Below are 27,273 nucleotides of genomic sequence, written 5' to 3'. Positions count from 1 at the left end.
ATATATAAAAAAATTAATTTTTTATAAAACAAAATTAATTTTTTTTTAAAATAAATTAGTCTACTTTCCAAACGTAGCCTTTAAGATGTCATAATTTTTATTTATTTAAAAAAAAAAAGGTGTGTGGGACCTTGATCTATCTAATAGAGATAGGCTTGCATAATAATATGGAAAGAGTTACTTCGCACGCGATTGTTAGACTATCCATTTACACCTACTTACGTATATATATAAATGTAATTTTAATTAACTTAGCGTTCAAGATTTATGAATAAAATATTCTAGCTTCAAATCACAAGTAATCCGATATGAGATTTTAAGAATATGAGATGACTGCTCTTATGTTGAACTACAAGGAATTACTTGTCGTTTTTACAAATTTCACAATCTAGTCATTGAATATCATTGACGAATAATAATAATTGTTTGCTATTGCATAGTAAAAGAATTATTTGAGAAATATTTAAAACAACATATTTAGATGAACTTTATATTTAATTGTGTTTGAGAGTATAGTAATAATTGCTGCTTTTTATTTTAAAATATATCAAAAAAATATTTTTTATTTTTTAAAAATTATTTTTTAATATCAACACATCAAAATAATCTGAAAACATAAAAAAAATATTAATTTAAAATTAAAAAAAAAAATTTAAAAAATATTTTTAAAACACAAGACCAAACACACTTTTAACCTTTTCACTTGAAAAAATCATAAATATGTTCGATAAACTTGCTATAAAACTGAATTAAGATCTTTATCTAATTAAAATAATTTATTTTTTACTTCTAATGTTTTTAAGAAAATTGCTTTGAATTATTTTTGAAATATCAAGATTATTTTAATTTATTTTTGTCTTCGGTTATTTATAAAAAAACGAATTAAAAATTAAAAATCATAATGAAAAAATCGTATGAAACGCACTCTTGCTATTTTTATATTTTTTTTAATAAGGAAAAACTGCCTCGAGCCCAGGCAGCAAAGTCCCAACATCAAAGACTCTTCACCGTTTCTCTTTTACTAAAACCCAACACAACTCCAGCCTTTAAACCCCACTAACAAACAAACCAGGAAACCCCACCCTCCATGTCCCCTCTCACGCGCCTCTCCGGCCAAAAACACTTCTTCCTCAAACGCCACCTCTCATCCTCCACCGCCTCCTCAAAACTGCACGATATTTATTGCTTCAAGCCGCCACCTTCCCTATCCCCTGAAAAACCCCAGACCCCCAACAACAACAACAACAACAAAAAGAAGCAAAAACCCGAATATCGCCCGCCTTCTTCTCTTGAAACCAACAAGAAACCCTTGCGCTCCGACTTACCATTCGATTTCCGTTTTAGCTACACGGAGAGTAGCCCAGATGTGAGGCCCATTGGGCTTAGAGAGCCCAAGTACTCGCCTTTTGGGCCGGGCCGGCTAGACCGGATTTGGACTGGAGTTTGTGCACCGGCTGTCGACCTGAAGGTGAAGTCGGTTGATGATGGGGTGGGTGAGGAGGGTCTTGATTTGGAAGAGAAACGAACGGTTATGAGAGAGAAGATTCAAGGGAAGCCATTAACTAAGGCGGAGGGGAAGATTTTGGTGGACAAGTGTCAGAGGAATAAAACTAAGAAGCAAATTAATTTGGGTATGTTTTTCTTCTTTTTTTTGCGTTTTAGTTGTTTTTTTTTCGTTTTAAAAAGTATTGATCTTTTTTGGACTTTTAGTGGCGATATTTGTGTTTCGGGTTTTGGGGGTTTGAGGGTTTCGACCTGTATGTGGCTGCTTTTGGTGGTTTTGATGAGCGGTGTTTAATTGATTAGTATATGATGGTGTTTTTGGATTGTTTAATTCCACTTGTTAATCTAGTATTTTGGTGGATTTGATATTTAATGCTAGAATGTATTTTTACAATGCTATTAAAATTGACAATACAGTTCCATTTTAGTAAGAAACGGAGTTGAATTCCTTTAAGGTTGTCTGAATGACTATTGCGGGAAAATGTATTCTTGTATACAGCCAAGGTAATGATAACTGATAAGTTCTAAGTAAAGGATATCTCGACCTTCTATTCAACATCTTTTTGTGCAGTTGTTGCGTTGTTTTAGGTTCCCGTTGTAGAAGTTTGTTCTTTTCACTGTAAATTTAGTTTCTTTAGTTGCTTTGTGGGTTTAATGTGTGAAGTAGTTCATTGACTAGATGGGTAGCAACTCAGGGGCATTATGAGATGAGAGACTAGTAATTCAATGGCTTAAACTTTTGTGTCAAAAGCGGCATCGACTTGATGTCCTCCTAAGACTGTTATTCCTGACAAACATGGACTCAAGAACCACAAAGAGGTATTAGAGCTCATTGTTTTCCAATAGCAGCACTAACTCAACAGTTCTTTTCCTGTTCTTCCATGGAAAATTGAGCATGTTGTGGTTCCCATGAATTGAGCATGCTGTGGTTCCCATGAATGGGCATGTTGGTGGTTTATCCTTTGGCTGAAAGTGGTTCGTGTGCTTGTGAGCATTGGAATCTTGATGCTTCGCACAGCACTCAAACTATTATAAAGGTTTCTGTTCTAGGAGAAGTGGGGCTCTCTGTGAATCACATTCTCACCTAAAGGCAAGGACATTGTCGTAGTGCATTTGAACTAATATCTTATTGACAAGAGATTGACGGTCATGCATATGCAATAAACATAATTAGGTTTGAAATTTTGGATGAAAGGTGGTGTGAGATTTCTTCATTAACCTCACTTGGAATGTAGAACGGGGACAACCAAATTTGCTACTAGACCACAACAAGATGGTTCTGACATTTTTATTTAAAATGATGCATTTGACCATTGTCACATCAGCAATATAATTATGAGGAAAAAAAGAACATGGGTTATGAGTGTAAAATAATCCAAATCATCTCTTAGCCTTTCAATCACTCCACTAGGGAAAAAAAATTAGAGTATCTTTCGTGGAAATTTCCTTCTTTTTGGCTAATTCAGGCATGTTGTGTGGCTTTCTTGCTTGTTCTTTTGTAGGAAGAGATGGTTTAACTCACAACATGCTGAATGATATTCATAATCACTGGAAACATGATGAAGCAGTCAGAGTTAAGTGTATGGGTGTTCCAACTGTTGACATGAAAAACGTCTGCACCCAGCTTGAGGTAACTTTTTTGCTCTAATTTCGGGACATTGCCCCTCTTTATCTCTTGACAATCTCCCTAGCAATTGTTTTTTTTTTTGTTCCTTTGTTGTTGATTTCTTAAAATTGCTTCTTGTTCTTTTGCTTTTCATAGCTTTATGCAACATTGTTTCCAAGGTTGTTAAAATCGCGATTTTAACACGAAACGGAAAGCCATTCACAAACTCGGATCGTAAAAACGGATCGTAAAATCGTAAGGAATTTTAAAATACATTAAAAAAAATTTATGTTTCAAATAAAAATTCATACATAGTTCAAGCACCTTAAAATACATGCTTTAAATAAAAATCCATACATAGTTCAAGTACCTTAAAATACATGGTTCAAATAAAAATTCATACACAATTTAAATAATTAACAAATAATTTAAATTCATACATAAAAATTCATTAGCTAATAATCAATCCAAACATTTTATAACATTTTAGTAAACACTCAATATAGAATTTCTATGGTTTCTAGGGCTTCCGCTTTATAGGATTGAGGCAACTCAAATTCAGAGGCCCCTTTCTGTTCTATTTTTCTTCATATGATTTCTCCATGACAAGAATTCTGCACAGAGGAGGTATAAATGGTTCTATGTAGAGGTTGGAGTTAAAAACTGAACATCCAAAACAGTTGTAATTTCTCTTCACCTTCATCTCTGACCAACTAGCTGCTGTGCCATCTCCAACACAGAGACAAACACCCTTCCTTGTACCTTCCTTCAATATTACTTGTTTATTAATCCTTGAGCTATTAATCTGTTATCAAGGTTTCTGTAACAAGCAGCAGGACGTACTTGTCTCTGGCTAATTAAGAGGATAGGACTTACATAATTAAGGACTGCAGTTTCGATTGTTGATGGAGTTTTTTACCAAAACAAAGGCAGTTAAGCTCCGGAGCCACCTTGAAAAGTACTTGATCGCAGACGACGACCTAGAAACTGCTCGTCAAACACGACACGGCTCATCACGCAAAGCAGCCATATGGTTCGTGGAGTTAGTTGATGAAAAAAGCCATGTTATTCGACTCAAAAGCAGCTATGGCAGATACCTCACAGCCTCTGACATGCCCTTTTTATTAGGCATGACAGGGAAGAAAGTGATCCAGACAGAGCTGTCTGGAAATAATTTTGACAACTGGAAGCTGGAGTGGGAGCCTATAAGAGACGGGTTTCGATTAAGAGAAAGAGATTAAGAGACTGAGTGGCTGAGGATTTCGATTTTAGGGATTTCGATTTTTTGGCTGAGAGAAAGGGATTTTTTTCGATTTCGAATCTGAAGAAAAGAGAGAAGACTGATTGTTTCGGTAAAATGTGAATTGATTGTGATCTGGTAAAGCCAATAGGCAGGCGACACCTGGCAGCTGAATTGCATTTATATTTCTTGCGGGCAAACTCGTTCAATCGGGTGTAAAATCGCGATTTCACGCGATTTTACCTGATTTTAACGATTTTACCTGATTTTGACCTGATTTTACCTGATTCCGAGTTTTATAAACGATCTAACACGTAAACCCTATATTAACTCGTAAAAACGTATGATTTTACGAGTTGAATCGCGATTTTAACAACCTTGATTGTTTCTATACCGATTATGTGGATTGAAAGTATTATATGCATGAGTATCTACAGTACAATGTTCCTTGCAAGAAAAGTTTCACACCACTTTATGTGTCTGTCACAGGATAAAACCTTTGGGAAGATCATTCATAGACATTGTGGTCTACTTGTGTTGTATAGAGGCAGGAACTATCATCCCAGGAACAGGCCCGTGATTCCATTGATGCTGTGGAAACCTCATGAGCCTGTGTATCCCAGGCTGATCAAAACCACTATTGATGGCCTAAGCATCGAGGAGACAAAGGAAATGAGAAAGAGAGGACTTGCAGTGCCAGCTTTAACAAAACTTTGTAATCGCTCTGCCCTTTTCTGATTTACAATACTTGTACAGCATCTGTGTAGTAATTAACTTGGAAGTTGCAACTGCAGCCAGAAATGGTTATTATGGTAGCCTGGTACCCATGGTCAGAGATGCTTTTCTCGTCAGTGAGCTTGTTCGAATAGACTGCCAGGGCCTTGACAGGAGTGATTCCAAGAAAATAGGCTGCAAACTTAGGGTAAAGAATTTCATTTAGTTATTTGCTTGGGGTTGGCATCTAAAGCTAAGTTTTATCTTTAGATTCTTATATTGATGATTTCTTGTATGTTTGCTTCTTTAACTACACAAAAAGGGTTAGGAATTTCATTTAGGTATTTGTTAGATGGATTTCTTTACTTCTTTTTTTTTTCTGTTTTTATGGAAGGACTTTCTTGCTGAGCATTTCTTTCTATTCTCTGATGTTTCACCCCATTTTATATGGGAGATTGAACTGGTATTTTGTTAGGGAGCACACAATATTGATGTTATAGAGTCCATAAACCTGTAAACAACTGATGGCAATGATTATATGAGAGAAAATGTTTAGTGCTGTGTTAAATTATGCTGAAATACTCTCTTTCAGTAGTGCTATTCATTGAGTTGATTTATTCGAAACCAACTCAGAGACCACCATGTAGAGGGTATCACAACTCCTCTACACAATTTCCTAATGGAACGATATTGGGAGATAGTTAAATCAAAACTATTATCTCATCCATTGAATTATCCGTATTTTTTTTTTCTGTTCATTCAGCTATTAATTTTCTGCTGTAATTCTATTAACAGAGAGCAGAATGATGGGTCACACAGTTGTCAAACCACAATGACTTTACATTGTCAATACATGGCTAATATCATTTTCAATATCATGACTGTAAATTCTATTACAAGAGCGTTTGGACGTGGGCCAACCCGCGTTTCCAAAAAATTCAATTTTTTTTCTAAAAATTAAAAATTTTTTTTTTTCTGTATGTTTTGGATTGTTTTGATGCGTTGAACTCAAAAATAATTTTTAAAAAATAAAAAAACATCATTTTAATGCATTTCAGCATGAAAAACAATTTAAAAAGCAACCGCAACCACACTCCCAAACAGGCCTGAAGCAATGCATAAAATCATTTCCATTACTAAAGTTTCCAGGCCTTCAAGCTTGCACTTTCATTGAACATGTGAACTTGGCTTTGGTAGTTTTTACTTCATTTCTTGTTATCTTGCTGTTATGATGTATGTTCTGATGGTAAAATAGCCTGAAAATTTCACTTTCAATAGTTTTCTCCTTCGTATTTTTAATTGTTTTTGTTGTCACAGGACCTGGTTCCTTGTATCCTTGTAACATTTGACAAGGAGCAGATTGTGGTATGGAGAGGGAAGGACTATAAGCCTCCAGAAGATGAGGATGAACAGTTCTTTGCTGATCGACAACCTTTTGATGATCCACAGAGCGATATGGATTGTATCAAAGAGAAACTTAGCTCAGATGAAACCAGATTTCAGCAAGAGTAACCACTCTGCCAGTACTGAGTAGTTCCTTGCTGCATAATTATATCTCCAACTTGCATTTCTTCTTGGACTTGTGCTTGTGCCTGTGCTCTCCGATCTGTAATATTAAGAATTCGAGCACGGGAAAGAGACCTTAACAATGATATTATCATTTGACGGCAATGAGTAGCGGCAATGGTGCACTGTGTACATTGTACGGGCTGACAATTAAATTACGGTGACCACTCTCTGCCCCCGATGTCCAAACCTCCACAGGAAGTGGGAGTAGTTTAAGATTAAGGTTAGATTGTGTGCGCATCAGATGGATTTGGCAGGCCGATTATCGCACAGATATCACTGTCATGTGAGTTTCTCAGGCTATTTTTCTAACAGTTGATATTTCAGAGTTTTGGAGCAGAAGATGCTAGTGGTGTGCGCAGGACCATTACCGAGGACTGAAAAGGAGTCTTGTAAATCTAGATCCGAAAAAGAATGTTTACTTTTGCTTTGAATTTTTTTTTCTATTTCATATTGTTGAACTTTTATCGGGAAAATCGTCAGTGGATGCGCCTTTTCCGCTTGATGGGCTGCAGACTTTTCATGTGCAGAATACTATCTTCATCTTTGAAGCTATAAAAAGCTTGCTGAGCTGTAAGGAGTCGTCCTGATGCTCAGTGGAACCTCAGATTTTGGAAATCCCTAGGCTGGATTGGAATCCTTAAATTCTCAAGTGAAGATACAGCAGCTACTCGCGCTGTCCCTCAACTAGACCAGCATATGCTCATGGCACTTAGCAGTGTCAGCACTCAGCAAGTTTGTCTCTAAATTATTACTCTTATTTTTGTATTTTTTTTATCAAATATTCATTAATATTTTACGAGCCTTTGTTGCATGTCAAGCAATGAACATTATATACTGTTCAAATAAATTTTACGCTTTTAAATTCGTATGGTGAAAACATAAATTATGGTATTAAACTTGAAATGGGTTGGATTAGGATGAGACCAGATCGTGACCATCCAGTTGACAAAGGATAAACAAACAAACTGATTGCTTGTAGCCAAGAACATTCGCCTCTGTGATGTCCATTAGACATGCTCTTTGGGTCTCCTTCTGTTGGCTAGCTTTTCAAAATTTTATGATCGTCTCTCATGATCTCTTCAATATTGCCACCTGTGGGCCGTGACTTTCTTACAGAAGCCAGCTTTTGGCACTTGCGTTCCTGATGCCTTCTAGTGCTGTGAGTTGTGATTCAGAAAGTTGGATTGGACGTGGCTTTTCTTGCCGACATTCCTTTGAAAATTAAGACATTTTAAAAAAAAAAAAATTGGAAACCAGCACAGGTATAAAAAGAAATAGCACAGCTGGGTAAAAATCTTTAGTTTTCAAGTGCCGTACTTTAAAATTAGGAGATATAATTTTATTTTTTTTCAGAATTTCATCAAAACTATAACTAGATAGGTTATACAATTTTAATATAACTAGAAAAATAAATTCATAAATACCAAGACAGGTTATTAATGGTGGTTGATGTAAATCACATGGGTTGTTCAAAAATGACAGGTGGATTTGTTTTATGATAGTGGTTTTTTAAAATATTTTTTATTTAAAAATATATTAAGATAATATTTTTAATTTTTTAAAAAATTATATTTAATATTACCATCTAAAAACCATTTAAAAATATATAAAAAAATTAATTGTAAATAAAAAATATTATTGGTAACGCATTCTCAAAGCTTTTTTAATATACTATTTAGTTGACAAAGTAAAACCTGTGTAATTGATTTTAGTCTCAATGCAGAAATTTTATTTTTTATCAAATAAAAAAAATATCTTAATAGGTAAAAAGCTGGTATAATAAAATAAAATAAATAATTATATATGAGATAGGTAATATACTAATCCAGTTTATTTTATTAAGAAATAAAATTTTACTTGCGAAGAAATGGATTGAATGCCCACACGATAATATCTGACAATTCTTTTAAAAAATAAATAAATTATATTCCGACAAGTATTCAAGACAATAACTTATTTATCCTATAAAAGCCCAGAAAACTTGGTAAATAGAATTTGGTCTTGTAAGAAAAAAATAATAATAATAAAGTCCCCACATGAGAAGAACGTGGTAGATAACATAGAAAACACTCAATTCATCTAGTTTCCTCTCTGTCTCCTCACTTTCTTGTGAACCAAACAAATAAAGTAACAATTCACCTCTGTGTCCTTCCTTTCCCCTCCGATTAGCAAAAATAAAATAAAAAATCCTTCCCTCCAAACCCCGCACCCGCCATCAACAATGGCAAACCATGATCTCGAATCCCCTCTCCTCTCCTCCCAACCGTCAGATCCTCCACATATAATCCTCAATGTTCATGACTCTGACTCCTCCACCCAACAATCCAACAACCACAAACCGAACCCTAATACTTCTTCTCGCAACCCGTTTGAATTTATCGGGTCAGATGGGTTGTCCGTACCCGCACCATCAACATTGGATCCGTTTAGAAACGATACGCCTAATATTGAGGGATTATATGAACTGATCAAGATTGTGATTTGCTTGCCAATTGCAATAGTAAGATTGGTGCTTTTTGGGGTTTGTTTGGCTGCAGGGTATGTTGCAACGAAAATCGCATTGTTAGGATGGAAGGATAAGCATAATCCTATGCCCAAGTGGAGGTCTCGGTTAATGTGGGTCACTAGGGGTTGTACTCGCTGTATTTTATTCTCCTTTGGGTATGCTAAGTTTCTCTTTTTTTATCTGTAAAGTTTGAAACTGTATGGTCTGTTTGATTGTTTAAAGAATTGGTTTTATGTGTTTGATTAAGATATGCTGTTTTGCGGTTTTTTTGGTGGTGGTTGTGGGGCGGGGGGCGGGGGAGGTTTGTTGAATTAATTTTTATCATGTTTTTAATATTTATATGTTTCTTGTTGAAGCTCGAAACTTTATGGTCTGTTTGGTTGTTGGATATAAAGAATTTATTTTTTATTTGCTTAACGGGGTTTTGATTTTTGATTTTGTGGATTTTTACTTGAAGGAAATAAAAATGACTTTATATTTTAAATAATTGATTTTTATATTCTTATTTGAAGGTAATCGATGTGATTTTTTTTTTGGGTGGTTGGTGTTGCAGTTATCATTGGATCAAAAGAAAAGGAAAGCTTGCTCCTAGAGAAATTGCACCGATTGTTGTGTCTAATCATGTATCATATATCGATCCAATTTTTTATTTTTTTGAATTCTTCCCAACAATTGTTGCAGCAGAGTCACACGATTCTATGCCCTTTGTAGGAACTATTATTAGAGCAATGCAGGTAATCTGATTATATATCATCACATTAGGTGCAGTTGACAGTTTTTCATCTTCTTGTTTTTTCCCTCAAAATTTGGTTTTAATTATCACTTTTCTCGTTGTGCTATGTTTGCAGGTGATCTATGTCAATAGGTTTTCACCATCATCAAGGAAGCTTGCTGTTAATGAAATAAAGGTATACAGTTTCTGTAATGTTTACTAATTTTATGCTTCTTTGAATTGCATTAATAAAATCCCTGCAGTATAGCGTTCAGTGACTTGCACAAATTGTGTAATGCTCAGATTCATTAAACTGTACCTAATTTGTGAATGCCCTATTCTGTTTTGGATGTCTTGCATGCATCTTCACTAGTCTCAATAGAGCTTAAAAATACCCTTTAACAGTTCCATAAATTGGGAAACCCAGTAGTGATATTATGTTTAGTTTGCAAAATACATCTAAATAATTTATATCAAGTTATAAGCTATTTGATACAGAAATGTGCTTTCAAGGATCTGAATGCAGAGAAAGGCTTCGTGCGGTAGATTTCCTCGAGTTCTTTTGTTTCCCGAGGGAACAACAACTAATGGAAAGGTTCTCATTTCATTCCAACTTGGAGCGTTCATCCCTGGTTATGCAGTTCAACCAGTAATTGTTCGCTATCCCCATGTTCACTTTGATCAATCTTGGTAGGGCTTTGTTCATACATTGAATTCCTTATTGTCTGTAATGGTGTTTAATCTACCTTACTTATCATGGTTGCTGTTTTTGCTAGGGGGAATGTTTCTCTGGGAATGCTCATGTTTAGAATGTTCACACAGTTTCACAATTTTATGGAGGTGTGCTTTCTTGTTGCCTGTTAAATATGATCCTGGGTTACCATGTAATATGGTGATTCAAAGCCATTTATATAACTTGTAATAATTTATTCTTAATTGAACAGGTAGAATATCTACCGATTGTTTCACCCCTTGATAATTGCAAAGAAAATCCTTCCCATTTTGCCAAGAGGGTGAGTGATTGATTTTAATTCGCTTACTTTCAGTTCTTTGATCTATTAGCCTTTTTTTTTCTCTTTACACGCACATGCAAATGCTCAATATACTGCTGCCCATTATGGATCTTTGTTGATATAGTCCTCTTATATGCTTCTCCGTTCCTCTGATGGTCGTTAGTACTGATACATTGATGAATATGAATCTATGCAGACTAGCCATGCCATTGCATCTGCTCTCAATGTTGTTCAAACTAATCACTCTTATGGCGACTTGATGCTTCTCACAAAAGCATCTGAGTTGAAGCAGGTATAACATTTCTTTGCCAGAACCTGCCTTTCAAATTTATCTTGCACCTATGTTTGCACCACATTGTGAAGTAGTTTTGTGTGTTTAGAGAATGAACATTAGAGTAATGATACAAGGTTGACTTCAGAATATCTGATTTTGCCTTGTTGTTTCCAAACTTAACATGCACAATGGTTTTAAGCATGAAGTTCTAAGCTTACACCTCATAAGTCATAACTTCCTTATGTGGTGATTAGAAATGAAACAAATTAGAAAGAAATATGGGTGTTGATCCAATAGCCTTACCTTGAGTTCCTGACACTGAGAGACTGGGCATCATAAATCCTTTGCTACAGTTGAGCTCAACTGGATATTTTTTACCTATAATTTATTGGCAACCATGTCTGTGCTGCTGGGTGTCAAAACAAACTTTACATCATACCAGATCTATGTTTCTCGTGTCTATAATGTGTATTCTGATTAATTTGTTTACTTCAATAAGAAGTTGACATTGTTGTCAGAGGAACTAAAGGGTTGTGGAGTTTGCACTGATATTTATGATATTGTTTTACAGGAGAAGCCCTCAAGTTATATGGTTGAAATGGCAAAGGTGGAATCAGTAAGTATTTTGATTCAAATACCTTAAAGTTGAGTTTACTGTTAATTAAGGAAATTGAACCAATCCATTTATCTGATCTAGGCAAATGGATGGATTACTTTTTTGGGGTGTTTTTCCCTTTGGTTGAATGGTGCAAAATCTTAATAATTTGTTTTTTGTCTATGATTAAATGATCATGTTTCTAATTTTCTTCCTCATCAACTGTAGCAAGACGCCTGTGGGTGTTTGTATCGGATAAGCTGGTAAAGTCACCTTTGGTTTTGATACTAAAAACTCTTTCTCACCTCAAGTTGGGGTTTCTAGGACAGGGTAGTACTTGCATAGAAATAACACAGTAGCAAATTCATTTCCATATATAGGTCTTACAGTAGTCTAGAAGTTATTGACTGTGCAGGATATATTTTCTTGAAGATTGTCAAGGAAAAAGAAAGACTAAAATGATTCTTGTATTTCATGGTTGTATTTCATGGTTAGGATTGCAGTGTAAGAGCTAAATTGTGTGTTTGAGAGATAGAGACAGCTTGGTGGCTGCTTTTTTTAATTTGAAAGTAGCACTTGCACTATTTAGATAAATTGTTCTTGGCCATGTTTCTGGTAACATGAATCTTTGCAAATAGGACTTGCTAGTATTTGTGTATTGTCGCTTCATTCTAATGTATCATTTAAAAAAAAAAAAAAAACCATCGAGTCACTGCAATGCACGAGTAAAAAATTAAGTCATGTAGCTTTTGAAAAAAGCCTTGGATCCTTAATATTTTCTATTTATAGCTTATCTTACTATATTTTTTAATGAGGTGGTTATTTTGTTCTCCAGTTATTTCATATAAGCAGCTTAGAAGCAGTGAACTTTCTGGACAAGTTTCTGTCTATGAACCCAGATGCCAGGTATTAAGTTTTCCTAACTGAGGAATTTATTGTTTGATCTAGCTTTTGCTTGAAGGATACTATCTAGTACTTGAATTTAATGGCGACTATCTAGTTATGGACCACTGAAATGGGATCATGGGAGGAAAAATTTGAAGACAGTTGTGCCCTTTAGCATTCAGCTACTCTGAGTTCTCAATTCCCTGGCAAGTTTCCTCTGGTGGGATTCGTGCATCTCTTAAACTCACTGGAAAAACTGAAGACTGTCAAGTTGTCTTTAACTGTAGTGTTGCATGCTTGGATGCTGTGTTTGAATTGTGGGCCGTACATAGCATTCCTGCTTCCCTGTTTTTTTTTTTCCATACCGGATCTACTTTTTGTTAAGAAATTCTTGTGGTGATTGCTATTTTCATTTTTCTCTATTATCGTTTTTTATTTGATTTTGATATATGGCATTGTAACTAGGCCTCTCTTCTTATCTATCTCTCAATTCTGGTCATACTACAAGTCTGCAACTTATTGCAAGGCCATAGTTGATATGCTGTCCACAACTTTGGGTTCATGATTTTTCTACATCCCATTTTATGTTGTTCATAAACTATGTTTATTCTTCTTTTTTATTGCTGATTGCTATGCTTAGCATTATAATAGTTTGATGATGCATCTAATTTTTAAATGAAAACACTGAAGCTCTTATCGTTCATGACTATGATCATTGAAGTCCATTGGTCTTTTATTTCTGCAATAGTGAATGCAAATATATGTTCTGAATCTCTTTCTTTCCACAGTGGTCGTGTTAAATTCATTGACTTTTTGAGGACTTTCAGACTGAGGACTTGCACACTTTCAGAAGAGGTTAGTTATCCCAAAAGGCAGATTTTTGAGCAAGGCACTTCAATTAAAAAATGGTGATCTAATATTTGAATTAATGTTCTCACTCTGCCTTTCTAGTTTATCTTTCTTGACCGGGTCATGTAAACAATTTAAAGATTATTATTATATTGTGTTATGGAAATTGGCCAAAGCAGCAAGGCAGTGTCATTTCCTTGTAAGGATGTATTTTTGACACAATAGATTACCATACTTGGTATAAAATGGTTACCCTGTCTTTATCTGGGGTGATGGAATAAGCTTCAGTTCTTGAATAGATTAACACTGGTGTGTGCATTTCATCGTTTAGTGGACTTAGTTTTCTGTAAGAGCGTTTATTAACTTTGTAAACCATGTGATTAAACTTGTTTACAATTTTTTGAGGACATGTTACAAATATAGATTATGATACAGAGACCTTGGGAAGCCGCCTTTTTATCTGACTGGCAGAAATAGCTGCATCAGTTTCTGGCATGAATTGAAGTCATTAACAAAGAAACATGATAATTATTTATGCTATATGATATTTTTTGAATGCTTTTGAAAAATTCTGCTTCTTTAGGAAATTTAATGAACGCAATTCATAATGTAACAGACTGCAGATGCTGAGTTTTAAACTATTGTCATGTCTGTGGAATTGCACTTTCTTGAGTAATAATTAAGTAGTGTTGGAATGCAGTTATTTGGTTTCCTTGATGTAGAGAAGAATGGATCAATTACATTCAAGCAGGTAAAGTTTCCCTCGTTCGGTTTTATCTTTGCTGTGGATGCAGTTCACACCTTTTTGAGTTTATAGTTAAATTATAATTTGAATGTGTATTGCAACCAATTTGTGATCATAGAGACCTGAGCATCTGCAAGTTGTGTGCCCATATCAATGAATGTTTTCTAACCTTTTCTGGTAGAATGGAATCTATGACACACTAGGCAAATTCAGTCCTAAACTCTTTTTTTCCCTGAACTTGGAGATATGCGAAGTTTTAGTTACAGCGTGGTTGGCAATTCGTTTTCTTAAGACCATGATATTAAAGTGGTCAAAAACTAACTTCTAATGGATCCTTAAATACTCTTAACCTCATCCACTAGGCTCGCTAGAGTGTCACTACATTTTGGTGGTGCATTATGTTGGTCTCTTCAGAAAAGATGCAAAACAACAATAGCTAGTCTTTTCCCTGCTGTGAACTCATTGTGAAAAGGGTCCCGACTAACATAACCTCTGGCTGCTGTTTATCCCAATGTCATAAGGGTCCAAATATATTTTTTATTATTTTTGCTAGATTTATTTCTTCTTGTATTCATTGAATTACAAAATACTTGATCCAAGAGCGATGTTGGTGCAATCTAAATGTTCGATCCTCTCCTTCCTTTAGTTTCTTCCTTGGTATTATTTCTAGAAATAATACAGAGTGCCGATATTTGATTCAAGAGTAAAGTTGATGGATATTTAGCAGATAACTCACTGCTTTTATACAATCTATAAGAAAACGCTAAACATGGGCTATGGGAAGAACATATATGTGCTATACAAATGGAAAAGAAATTTATTTTAGACTTCTACAATGATTGGCAGGAATGGCTGCAATTATTGATATCATGGTGACTCTGTTTGCTAACATATTGTTTGTTGTTCACAGTTCTTGTATGGATCAGCCCATGTCATGAAGCGACCACTATTCCAGCAATCCTGTGAACTAGCTTTTGCTCAATGCGACACTAGAGGACATAATCAAATTTCAGAACAAGAAGTATATTGTTCTTCCCTTTACCTATTAATTTCCCCATTTTTTTAATTCAGGAGAATCCTTGCCCACTTTCTTGGTTTCTGTTGTATTTTGATTAGTTGGGAGATACCATTAGACATGCAATCCCAGACTTCGATGAGGATGAGGTAATTTACTGCAGTCTAATTCATTGTTAATGGAGAGTTATCCATGACAAAACGTTTACTCCCTGTTTACTTGCAGATCCATGAACTCTTCAGTATATTTGATATGGATGGTGATGGGAGTGTCAGCAAGGATAATTTTCTTTGTTGTCTAAGACGGAACCCTTTGCTGATAGCACTTTTTAAACCTTGTTTGGTGCACAAGGACTCGTCACAAGTTGGTCAGGGGATCCTGGAGGAGATCGTATGATGCATGTGTTTCAGGATTCATGCTGTGTTGTCTCATGTCGTGTATAATCCGTACCCCTTGATGGCTTGGTTTTGTTCTGAGGAGAATTTCAGGGTTAGTAGGGGTGAGAGGGGCGGGGGCTATTTTTAACCCTGCCACCCTACAGTGGCTCATGAGAATTTTGAGTAGCCATAAAGGTTCCTCCGTTGTATTTTGTAGCAAAACTTAGATGTGTGTAAGGTGGATGATGTTATTTTTTAAAGTGTATTTTGTTTGAAAAGTATTAAAATAATATTTTTTTAAAAAAAAATTATTTTTGATATTTATAAAAGCAAGCCAAATAGAATCTAAATGATGACACGAACTTCCAAATGAAAATCTTCCTAGAGCTGCCATACATTAACTGTAGCTGATATAGTTTGAGGAATATTGGGTACCTTGTTTTCCCAAAAAAAATTAGATTTTTCTTCCAGGTAGCATAAAAAAAAATCTGTTCAAGACTTATTTAAGAAATTATTCGGTTCGTGAGTAAAGGATGATAAATCTTAAAAAAATTGGCAAGAATAACAGTACTTTATTACTATTAATTAACTTAAATATTCAAAACTAAAATAGTTTTTAAATTTATCTATGCCAATCTGTCTTAAGAGAGTAGCAATCTATGACCAGTTAAATTATATTATTTCTTTATATAAATTTTGAATTGTGTTTTTTTATTTTTTCAAGGGTGCGGTAGCAATTTTGCTTTTAAAAAAAAAAACTCCAAAGAAAATAATAAGATTAACGTTTAAGTTGTCTATTGTTCTTGGATTTGTAGGTATAACAGCTGAAGATAGCAATCAAAAGTGATGGTGACATGCTAGAGCTTTTGAGTTATTGCTGTGTTCTAATGATGAAGATGTAGGAAAACGAACTCCCTTCTGCTGCCTGGAGCTGGGCTTCCTCTCCCTGTAAGAACAAGCAACATCTTATCTGGGTTGTTGTTAGTGGCCACTTCACCGACCCCTTAGTGGGTGGATTTGAGGCATAAAAAGGATTGTTTTTTTTTAAAAAAAAAAAAAAAAAAAAGGGAAAAAAGAAAGGACTAAGGAGGGACATCATCACGTGAAAAGCAAGGAGGTTGCCACCCATTATAGAGTGTGGGGCACTCTTGCATCCAAGAATATATGATCCTGAGGCTGTTCTGGTGATGGGCATTGGCCATTACAGAAAGCTTCGACAAGCCCTTTTAGCTGCCTGTTATTTTCATTCACGTGATTCTGTTGGCTTCTTCTTCATGACACGGATGAGCCATTGGCCCCCCCCTCCTCCGGTGGCGAGGATTTGCCATTATCTTTTACGAGAACCGCCTCCTCCCATGTGTCATTCTTGCCAGCCTCCTTAGGAGTTCCACGTGTTATGATTTCTTCTTAAGAAATCAAACTCAAATTTCTTTTTTTTTATTTAACTGATATTGTTTTTTTCTCAAATAGAAGCGGGCTGGATTTAATTTCTTCGGTACTAATCTGTAGTCGTGGTATTAAAGGTATAATGCTCAAATCAAAAGTTTTTAAATAGTTTGTGTTTCCATACGTGCTTCTGAGAAATTTTTAAGTGTCAAATGAGCTATTAATAATATTTTATTTGTTACTTTATGAGATCTATTTTTAAAAAAAAAATACAAGAAGTTGGAGGTTATTAGGCTAATGTGGCTTGCATCTAATACCTGCAAAAAGTCTTTTTGATGAAAGTGAAGACTTTCTAGTGCTTAAATTTATATCTTTTTAGATAGAGAAAATACAATAATATTATAGAAATAGATGCTCTAAAAATATATAATCAATAAAAAATGAAAACTGTGAATCTTTGTTTTGAAGATCTTATGGTGTATTCATAATTTATGAGTCTTGTACTTTTATGAAGATGAAGGTCTGAAGTGTAATTTTACCCTGATAACATTTAATGAAAAATAAATATATCTTACATCTATATTAATATTTGATGGAAATATGATAGTTCTTTAATGACTTTTATACACCTAAAAGGTGTAAGAAAATTAGGGTCCAAGATATCAAATATAGCCAAGTTCATGAAGGTTGAGCTCTTCTCCTAAGCTATACCTAAAAGAGGTGGGTCCTTTCCTTTGTGAGTTCAGGAGAGGCAGGTTCTGTCCTTTAAGCGTACCTAAGAAAGGATGATCATTTTCTTTGGCATATCTAAGAAGAGTGGTCATTCATTTGAGCGTGTTCAGAGCTTAGTACACTGTCATGCTTGGGGCTTGGTGGTGGTGTACTCGCGATGTGGCGTATTGTTATGCCTGGAGCGTGGTATACTGTCATGTTTAATTATGGTCGGATCTAGTTAGTACTAGATCCACGTGCATTTATGGAGACGTGCTTGTGTTATAGAGAATATATATTTGTGATTATTTTTTAATCCTGTGTTTTTTAATAAAGATATACAGATTAAAATTTGTTCATGAGTTGGATTATTCATGTATAGTCTCCCGTACAAAAACTATTTTTCAAGTAGGGCATGGAAGAGATTATGAAAGGGGCTCTTCGCCAAGGACAAATACAAAAGGAAAATAAGATAAAATAAAAATTAATATGCATTTTCAATTCCTCGAGTACAATAAAATAAAAGAGAAAAAAAAAAAAGCTTTCATAGAGACCGCGCGCGGTTCCAGAAGTGTACTGTGTGGTGTCGACGGGGGGTGAGGTGAAAGTGTGAATAAATATTTTCCAACAAGCTTGGAAGATGGAACTTGACAGCAAGGTCATAGGAGCCAGCTAAGAAATTGCAGATCTTACTACTATTTAATTTACTCTTCTTTATAATCAGTGATTGTAATTTAAAATATTTTTTATTTAAAAATATATTAAAATAATATTTTTTTTATTTTTAAACAATTATTTTTAATATTAGCATATTAAAAAAATCTAAAAATATATATAAAAAATAATTTTTAATAAAAGATTTTTAAAATTTTGAAAAAAGCGATTTGCACCTATTTTCAAACCCAATCATAAACTTATTATTCCTATTTGTATAAATTTAATATCCGCGTGTTATTTACATACAATTATGGAGGTATCTAAATGCTAAAATCATCTTTACCACAAAAAAAAAAGGGCTATAATCCCAATTGATTCATTAAAACACTTAATAATTTAGCAAACAAACAAAAAAAAGCAATTGCACAGAATTTTTTATTCGTCGGTTAAATTAAGGGGCCATTTAGGATTATATTCTAAACGGAGATTCACATAAATTTAAATTTTTTAAAAAAATTATATTTTTATTATTTTAATGTTAAAAATGATTTTTTAAAAAATATATTTTTTAAAAAAAATACTTTAAAAAACAATCACTGCAACCCTTATAAAAATCCTCAAAAGGTTCTTTGTTCTTTGTTTTTAAAATTGCTTTATCTGGCAAATATTTCATAGAAAAACCCTGTCCATGATGCAGAATATTTGTAGGAGACAGGAACAGGATCCATAAACGAGAAATTAGTAATTGAGTAAGTTCAGTTCAAATTAACCTAACTACTGATTCTTCTCTTACCTTTTACCCTTGCCCTCAGCCTTAAAAATATTGCGTTTGGAATTTGGGTAGCTGCAGGATTGTTAAAAACAATGGATGACCCGTGTATATTTAAAACTACACCTCGAGCAAAGGGACCACTTATTTTCCAATAAATGCTCTCCCTGTTGTGTGCCTCTCTGGAAATGCAGTTGCACCGCGGGTTCAATGACTATTATACATGTGTTTTTGTGGTTGTGATTGAGGTTAAGGTTTGTGTATAAAATTTATTAAAAAAACTAGAAAAATTAAGAAAAACTAGTTTTTTATGGTTGAGTTTTATGCATAATTAAATCATATCCAATTTTAATTTCAACCTTAACCACAAAAACAAATAAACTTCAAAATCAGCAGCCAAAAAACTATGTCGTTGCCGATTCAGAAATTAACAACTATAAAATGTGTCACTACTGATTCAGAAATCGATAATAATGATAAAGTCATTTTCGTTTTACTTCTCTTGTTTTTTTTGGGTTAATGTGCTTGTGTGGAAACACAATTATACTTAACTCATTTAATATTATACTAGCGGTTATTTTTTAAAATAGTTTTTATTTATAAATATATTAAAATAATTTATTTTTTGAAATTAATATATCAAAATAATATGAAAATATAAAAATAGTTAAAGCAAAGAAAAAAAATTATTTAAAAATTCAAAAACAGACAGAGTTCTAATTACCATCCAAAAGCATCATAGTCTTGGTGTTAATTTTGAATTTCAGTGTACTGTGGCCTATAATTTGCAGACAATCTTGATCTGTGCTGGAAATAAATGCGATCTTACATTTAGCAAAAATGTATTCATCTGGGAAGAAAGAGTTTCTGGTGATTGAGATCGACACTCTAGGCTTTGCTTTAGACCCAGGAGTTGCAGAAATTCAGAAAATCAAGAAGAAGATAAAAACGGTTTAGGGTTGGAGATGGAAGGGCAAAAAACTTGAATGGATAATTGAGCGCAACTGTTCGAAATAATATAAGCAGGGAGAAACCTTTTCTTCTCAGCAGTGAGTTTTTTCTTTCTTTCAATAGCGGATATATTTTTTTATATTTGTATGAATTTTTTAAAATTTTTAACATAATAACACTGTCAGAGAAATATTTTATAAAATAAAATACTTTCATATTGTCTCGCTGCAGAGAAATATTTTACTTAAATATCATTATTCTAAAATGTGACAAAATACCTATCCAATTATCTAGCTCAATTGGTTGACCGGTTGAATTCAATTGTATTAACCGGTCGAGTTTTACACAAAAATCAAGATTTAATTAACTTTTCTTTCAAATATGTTTTATAAATTAAAATATGTATATTTGTCCAACTTGTAAACTAAATAATATTCTCAATTAAATTTTTAAAAAATTATTATTTACACAATAATTGTTCTATGTTTTTCAATGTCAATAATGTAATCATGCTTGCTATAATGGGTGATTTTAAGCAATCAGGTATGAGTCTGTCATAATTAAATAAGAATCTTTCCCCAAACAAATTATGTGAATGGCCTAATAAATGTATTTACAGACCAATAAGACATTTATAGGCTCATGAGAAGGTTTGGTCGTCGTGCTTAAATTTTTATAAAAGGTTCTGAAAACCATATTTTTTTCTCTATAATAGTCATTATGTCACTACACACACTATCATATCTTTAAATATTAAAAATCTCATTAATCTCTTTCTCTAATTTTAGTATTTTTTTAAAATTAAGTGATCAATTTCACTAACTATTATTAATCGGTCTATCAATTAATTGGCAACTCCGTCCAAGGTTAGAAGAAACAAAGGCTTACATATCACTCCTTAAAAGATAAGATAGTCAATAGTCTCATCGATCATTCTTGAGGTGAAAATCTTTGGTACAAAAAAATGTCATACTTTCTAATCAAACCTTTCCATCTCATCTGCTTCTTTTCTCTTTTTTCTTTTTTTAAGGAATTAAAAAAAAATCCATTCTCTTATGAGAGAGGGGAAAAGAGATGACGTATAGTCATATTTTAAATATAAATTAAAGATTAAAAAAATAGTTTTTGAAAACACAACTATATGTTCTCCTGTAACAACGATATTGTAGCTATAGGATTATTTGCATCGTGGATTGTACACTATTCTTTACTGTTCATCGAGCTCAAAACAACTTCGTTTAGGGTTTCTTTAGCTTAAAATGATGTTGTTTTCTCAAAAACTTTAAGGATGTTTTGGAAATATATTCCTCTTTAGTCCTTTGCTTTCAGTGTTTATGCAAACTAGTCCCTAAACTTCACTTGTCTTGTAGCATGGTGTCTTGTTGTTGAGAGAGAAGGGAGAAGTTGCAAGAGAGACTGGGGAGAGAGAAAACTTCGTTCATAAGAACTACCAAAATTAGTGTCAATATTTCTAGTTATTTGTATTTTTGAAATATTTGTGACAAGAAACGTTAAAAAGGTTAATATCATACATAAAAAAACATTTTATGAAGAAATTTGCAATTGAAATACTAGGCTCAGTTTTCTTCACACATAAAATATCCTCCTAAAATTAGAACACCTGAATTTCATTAAAATTCCATGATATAAAAAAAAAAAAAAATCAAGACGTACGCTAGAGTGAATATCAGGATTTAAAGGGGTGTAATTAAAGATTAATTATGATCTGATTTTAGTGAATCAAGTTTAATTTCTTATTCAAGATAAATATATTAAAAAATTAAAACCTTGATAAAAACGGAAGGATTATAATCTAATATGATTTCTAAACCAGTGAAATAATACCACAAAAAATAAATAAAAAATAATAGAGGTTATAAACATCCAACTTAATTTTTGAAAGATTCAATATCAAAATCATCAATGGACAAGATTTTAAGAATGAAGCTCTCAAGGAGTCTTTTCAGCAAAATGAGATGGCAAATCGTTTCTCCACTCGAGAATTTTTTTTTCCTGGGTGTATCTTTATCAAGAATCAATATAAATCATGTCATTGGCATTCATCCATGGGAGCTGCTTAATGGCGGTAGTAGGCTCTATCATGCCTGGAAAAAAGTGATTGCAACTTGGAAGAATTTGTCTAGATCTTGACGTGATTTGTCCACTTTTTTAATAATATTTACATATTTTTTTTATTAATACAAGTATTTGAACTGATTTTATGTATTTTAATTAATTTTATTGATAACCATATAAATTTTTAATAATTTTAAGATTTACAAGATTATGTAAATCCGGGGGGTCGCGTAGGCTTACGTCACCAAATTTTCAGGGGGTGACGTGATATATAGCTTCTAGGTCATAATGTCTCCATCCCCGAATCTGAACCATAGGACCATTATCCATATTTTTCATATTTTTTGGGAGATATAATATAATATAGAAAGAATTCAAGAAATAAGTAGGGCCAAGCACGCCGCGTGGGTCCCTTTGCGCACAAATACACACACCACACCTCAATTTCCCCAGTTAAGACCGAGCTGAACCCCACCCCGAAAAAGTAAGACCTAAACTGAATAAAGAAGGAGAACATAAATGGCATAAAATCCAAAAAAACACTGACAAGTGTCGACACGAGATACGCGAAAAGAATAAAAAGTTCATCTTGGAAAACATCTGTGCTCTATAATAATTATATTAGCTGGAATTATTGGTGGTTGAATCCTTGTTTCTTTGTTAAATTTAATGGAGATAGTTAGCTGGTGTGAATTGACTGACGTGGTGTGTGTTGAAAAATACCCACCCAATTGATGCCTCCTCTGCTACTGGTCGCTATTTGTTTTTCCATTTTAATACTGAATTTACGTGAGTTTTTCAATTAAGTTTAGCTTAAGAAAATTAAATTAATATTTTTTTGGTGAATTTGATGTGTTGGTGTGAAAAAAATATTGTCATATATATTTTTTACTAGAATATAATTTTAAAAAATATTGTACATTTGAAAGTTTAGTTAATTAATATAATATACAAAGCTTTTATTGACAACCATGTCTTGAAATATTATTTTTTTAAAAAACTACAAATTAATTATAAATTCTTGTAAATTTAGTTATTTAAACTGTGAACCCAAAAACTATTAAAGTGCCATTTAATTGCACAATATAAATTATCAAAAGTTAGATATATTCAAAACCATTAAACAAGTCCATCTGTTAGATTGTCCAGCACGGAATAGGAAAGCACAAAATCAACAGAATCTACGGTGAATGAATGCATTGTTTAAAAATCCCACCTATATATATTAAAGAAATGTAACCTAACCTTGCCTGTCAGTTGTCTTGAGAGGTTGTGTTTAAATTATTTTTATTTAAAAATATATTAAAATAATATTTTTATTTTTAAAAAATTATTTTTAACTTGATATAAATGCATGTGATTTATTGAATATTTTACCATTACAGTAGTAGTTATTCAGGAGAAAAAAAAGTGCTGGCAGCCTGGCACAATGTTGTTCTCTACAGTCATTGAGAGGTACCGTTTTGCGAGGTTTGAATTTTCTTATTGTTAGTCTTCGTATTATTTTCTCCAGAAAGATTTGATTATAGTAGTTGACTGCATGCAATCACCGTGGGCTGCCGCGGATTTATAACGTACTTGTATATTATCATGAATTTATAAAAAAAAAAAACATTAAAAAAAATTATATGGAGAAAGACTTTACAATTTATAATATTTTCAAGAAAAAACTATAGAAATAATTTTTTTTGAAAAAAAAAATATACAGGGAAAAATATTGTAACAATCTATAGTATTTTATGAGAAAATATACAGTTGTAATTCTCAATCAGCTCAATATAAAAAAAATAAAATTGACAAAGATAATTTTTAAAAAAAATTATAACAAAAAAACATATGTGGGGAATGACCGTAGCAATACACAATATTTTCAAAGAAAAAAGGTACAAAGCTAAATTCTCAACCAACTTAATATTAAAAAAATAGAAGCAACAAATATAATTTTGGAAAAAATTATATAAAAATATAAAAATCATAAAAAAATAGACCTATGTAGAAAAATACTATAGCAATCCACAATATTTTGTGAGGAAAACTACATTTGTAATTCTTAATCAACTTGATATTAAAAAAATAAAATCGACAAAAATAATTTTAGAGAAAATCGTAAAAAAAAACATAAAAACTATGTGGAAAAATATTATAGTAATCCAAAATGTTTTAAAGAAAAAAAAAATACAAAGCTAAGTTCTTAACCATCTTAATATTTTAAAAAATAAATTCAACAAAGATAATTTTATAAAAAAAATATGTAGAAAAACACTATAACAAAGCAAAAACTATATGAAAAAACATTATAGCAAATCAACAATGTTTCAAATAAAAAAACTATAAAGCTAAATTATCAACTAATTTAATAGTAAAAAAATAAAATTAACAAAGATGATTTGAAAAAATATATATAAAAAAAAAAAAATTAAATAAAAAAAATATAATTTTAGGGGAAAATGAAAAAAGAAAATGAAAAAGAAAAAAGCATGTGAGGAATGGGAAAAAAAATGCAAAAACAAAAAAAAAATATGTAAGGAAAGCTATAGTACCTTCCCTACATGTTTTAAAGTATTGTTAATTTGACGTCAATGGAGTTTTAAATAGTGTTCAGATGTAAAAAATAACTTGGTTTCTAAAATATATCTCTATAATTTTTATTTTTTTTCATTCAAGGAGTTAAAAAAACATGCCTTTTCAATTCCTCAGCTTATAACTAGTTTTGAAAAAATATATTTTTATTTAGTTTAAGTTTTTCTATTGTTTTTATATTATGTTTTATCTAAAATAAACAACAGCACGTGTCTTCGTTTATTTTAGGTAACTCAGACATGCTTTATTATTTATACAAATTTATCAAAACAATAGCTTGTAATTTTCCTTTTAATTTATGGTGTTTTTAATAGATCCCCAAGTCATATTAGTCTTTTTCGTTACATATTTTATATTTGATTTTTTATGTTGTTGATTATGAAAAAAACAATTACAACATTATGAACAATATCTCTACCTCATCCATGTAATAAATTATATAAAAAAGATAATAAGATTAATTAGTGAGGTGGTCTGAGAAAAAACATCATTAAAAGTTAAATGAACAACCATTTATAGGTAAAAAACTTATAATTTTTTTTTTAATTTTAAATGTTTTTCAATTTTCAAAGTGATTTTATTATATATATATATAAATTAATTAAATAAACACATCTTCTACCTTCTTCACATAAAATGAAAATTAGAAATGACAAAAATAAAAATAAAAACCAAAGATAAAAAAATAAAAATAAAAATAAAAATTATATACAACTAAACAACTCCTTATCCCTTGTTGTCCTCTTTATCATGATCTTGCCCAATGTCCAATGTCCAAATTATGAGCTAGGGAACGTGAGTTTTAATTTGTTAGGACCTCACACGTTTTTACATGAATTTATGTGTTTATTTTTTAAAGTATTTTTTATTAAAAATATATTAAAATTATATTTTTAAAATCAATAAATTTAAAAAATTTTAAAAATACTAAAAAATTAATTTAAAATAAAAATAAATAAATTTAATCTCAATATCAAACCAGCGGGAAGGCACGGGGCGATTGCATGCGCATCCTTTATTTACTCAAAACATTTTCTCTTCTTCCTTTTTATATGTTTGGTGATTCATTTAAATCTTTATAGTCAAGATGTTGAATTTAGAGCGGATTTCACCGATCAAGAACAGTGGGGATCAAATTATTTACCTAACGAAAGAAATGGGATTATATGCTCATTAAATTAATATAAAAATAGATACAATATTGACATAGATAGATTTAACAGTGTTGTGGAATTATTCATAAAAACAAACATAAAAAGAAAGATCCAGAGTTGTAACTGTTAATAATAAAATTACGTTTATTTTTATGTTTTAAAAATATTTTTTTTTATTTTTTATTTATTTCAAATTAATTTTTTATATTTTTAAATTATTTTAAAGTTCTGATATTAAAAAAATAAAAAAAAAAATATTATTTTAATATATTTTTTTAAAAATATAATTTTAAAAAGCAAAGCTACTTCAATAACAAATAAACAATAAAAAAAAGAGAAAACACTATATCGTGTGAATGTGAATAAGATCTATTTTTTCCTTATAATCAAGAACAAAATAATATTTTAAAAATTTACAGCTAGAAAAAAAAAAAAAATTAAAAAATTATTTTTTTAATAATAAGAATATTTGGAGTGTGTTACCGGTTACTTTTCAAAGTGTTTTTTTATTATAAAACATATTAAAATAATATTTTTTAAAAAATTATTTTTAACATCAGCATATTAAAATAATTTAATAACATTAAAAATATATTAATTTAAAATAAAATAAATAATGTTTTTTTAAAATTTTATAAAAATATTTTTCAACTAAAGTGCCAAACACTGCTGATAATAAGATGGGCGTTGCATTTAGAGTAAGGAGCCTGAGTCTATTGCAAAATGCAAGGGGTCATTGGAATTGAATCTAATTGTTGAATTAGAATTAACATTTAAGTCAAACAACCCTTTATTATTTGAAAGGACAGAAGAAAAAAAAAAATAGGGGGGGGGGGGGGGGGGCTAACCAATGCAATGAAAGGGCCTCTTTTCCTAACCCGTGGAGACTGGGAGCAGGCTTGTAAGATTTCTGGGGAACTGCTCGTTCTTTTAGGACAAGAAAAAATATTGTCTTTTTTTTTTAAAATTTAGCTCAGTAAAATAATAGAATAAATGATGCAGTACACAAAAATTTAAAAAATAATATATTTTGACGAGTTGCATTCGTTATTTATGACTCGCTAAAAAAAGTGATTATAAAAGTTTTTCTAGTCTCTGAATTCCCTCTGTAAAAAAACAATGCCGACAATTATCGATTCCAAAACACAAGTTACAACTCCTCTTTCCAACATAATTAAAAAATCAACACCATTCATAATTCATTAAAATTAACAATTTATAATTTATAGGTTATAACTAAACACAACACGAATTAACTTAACATTTTATTGAATTTAAACTAAATTTATAATTTTTATAACTTTTCAAGTATAGAATCTAATTATATCTAAAAATTAGCCAAGCTTGTGAATAGGCCTAGAACGCTTATAGAAGAACCTACACCAC

General features: G+C 31.9%; 2 protein-coding genes across 2 annotated transcripts; both read left to right on the top strand.

Moving 5' to 3' along the window:
* Positions 1-968: 968 nt before the first annotated feature.
* Positions 969-7,434, top strand: LOC118041258 (CRS2-associated factor 1, mitochondrial). Its single transcript, XM_035048522.2, has 5 exons — positions 969-1,631; positions 3,006-3,133; positions 4,839-5,064; positions 5,144-5,271; positions 6,381-7,434. The coding sequence occupies exons 1-5, from the start codon at positions 1,088-1,090 to the stop codon at positions 6,573-6,575; spliced, it is 1,221 nt and encodes a 406-aa protein (XP_034904413.1). The 5' UTR covers positions 969-1,087; the 3' UTR covers positions 6,576-7,434.
* A 1,233-nt stretch (positions 7,435-8,667) lies between these two features.
* Positions 8,668-15,923, top strand: LOC118041259 (lysophospholipid acyltransferase LPEAT2). The gene is made up of 14 exons (XM_035048523.2): positions 8,668-9,293; positions 9,692-9,872; positions 9,987-10,046; positions 10,377-10,540; positions 10,627-10,690; positions 10,795-10,863; positions 11,060-11,155; positions 11,709-11,753; positions 12,568-12,638; positions 13,406-13,472; positions 14,167-14,217; positions 15,122-15,232; positions 15,328-15,375; positions 15,452-15,923. Exons 1-14 carry the CDS (start codon positions 8,854-8,856, stop codon positions 15,620-15,622), a joined length of 1,638 nt encoding a protein of 545 aa, XP_034904414.1. The 5' UTR covers positions 8,668-8,853; the 3' UTR covers positions 15,623-15,923.
* The last annotated feature ends 11,350 nt before the right edge of the window (positions 15,924-27,273 follow it).

This window comes from Populus alba, chromosome 14 (assembly GCF_005239225.2).
Source record: "Populus alba chromosome 14, ASM523922v2, whole genome shotgun sequence".
Classification (NCBI taxonomy): Eukaryota; Viridiplantae; Streptophyta; class Magnoliopsida; order Malpighiales; family Salicaceae; genus Populus; species Populus alba.
The sequence above is the reverse complement of the archived record's forward strand: the minus strand, read 5'-3'. Positions and strand labels throughout refer to the sequence as shown.

What these genes read in the sequence shown, in the direction of transcription:
- LOC118041258 (XM_035048522.2), top strand. Translation starts at nt 1,088, where the DNA reads ATGTCCCCTCTCACGCGCCTCTCCGGCCAAAAACACTTCTTCCTCAAA. An exon ending in TAAGAAGCAAATTAATTTGG is followed by an intron (nt 1,632 to 3,005) that starts GTATGTTTTTCT and finishes GTTCTTTTGTAG; the next exon opens with GAAGAGATGGTTTAACTCAC. An exon ending in AAATAGGCTGCAAACTTAGG is followed by an intron (nt 5,272 to 6,380) that starts GTAAAGAATTTC and finishes TTGTTGTCACAG; the next exon opens with GACCTGGTTCCTTGTATCCT.
- LOC118041259 (XM_035048523.2), top strand. Translation starts at nt 8,854, where the DNA reads ATGGCAAACCATGATCTCGAATCCCCTCTCCTCTCCTCCCAACCGTCA. An exon ending in AAGCATCTGAGTTGAAGCAG is followed by an intron (nt 11,156 to 11,708) that starts GTATAACATTTC and finishes ATTGTTTTACAG; the next exon opens with GAGAAGCCCTCAAGTTATAT. An exon ending in ATCAAATTTCAGAACAAGAA is followed by an intron (nt 15,233 to 15,327) that starts GTATATTGTTCT and finishes TATTTTGATTAG; the next exon opens with TTGGGAGATACCATTAGACA.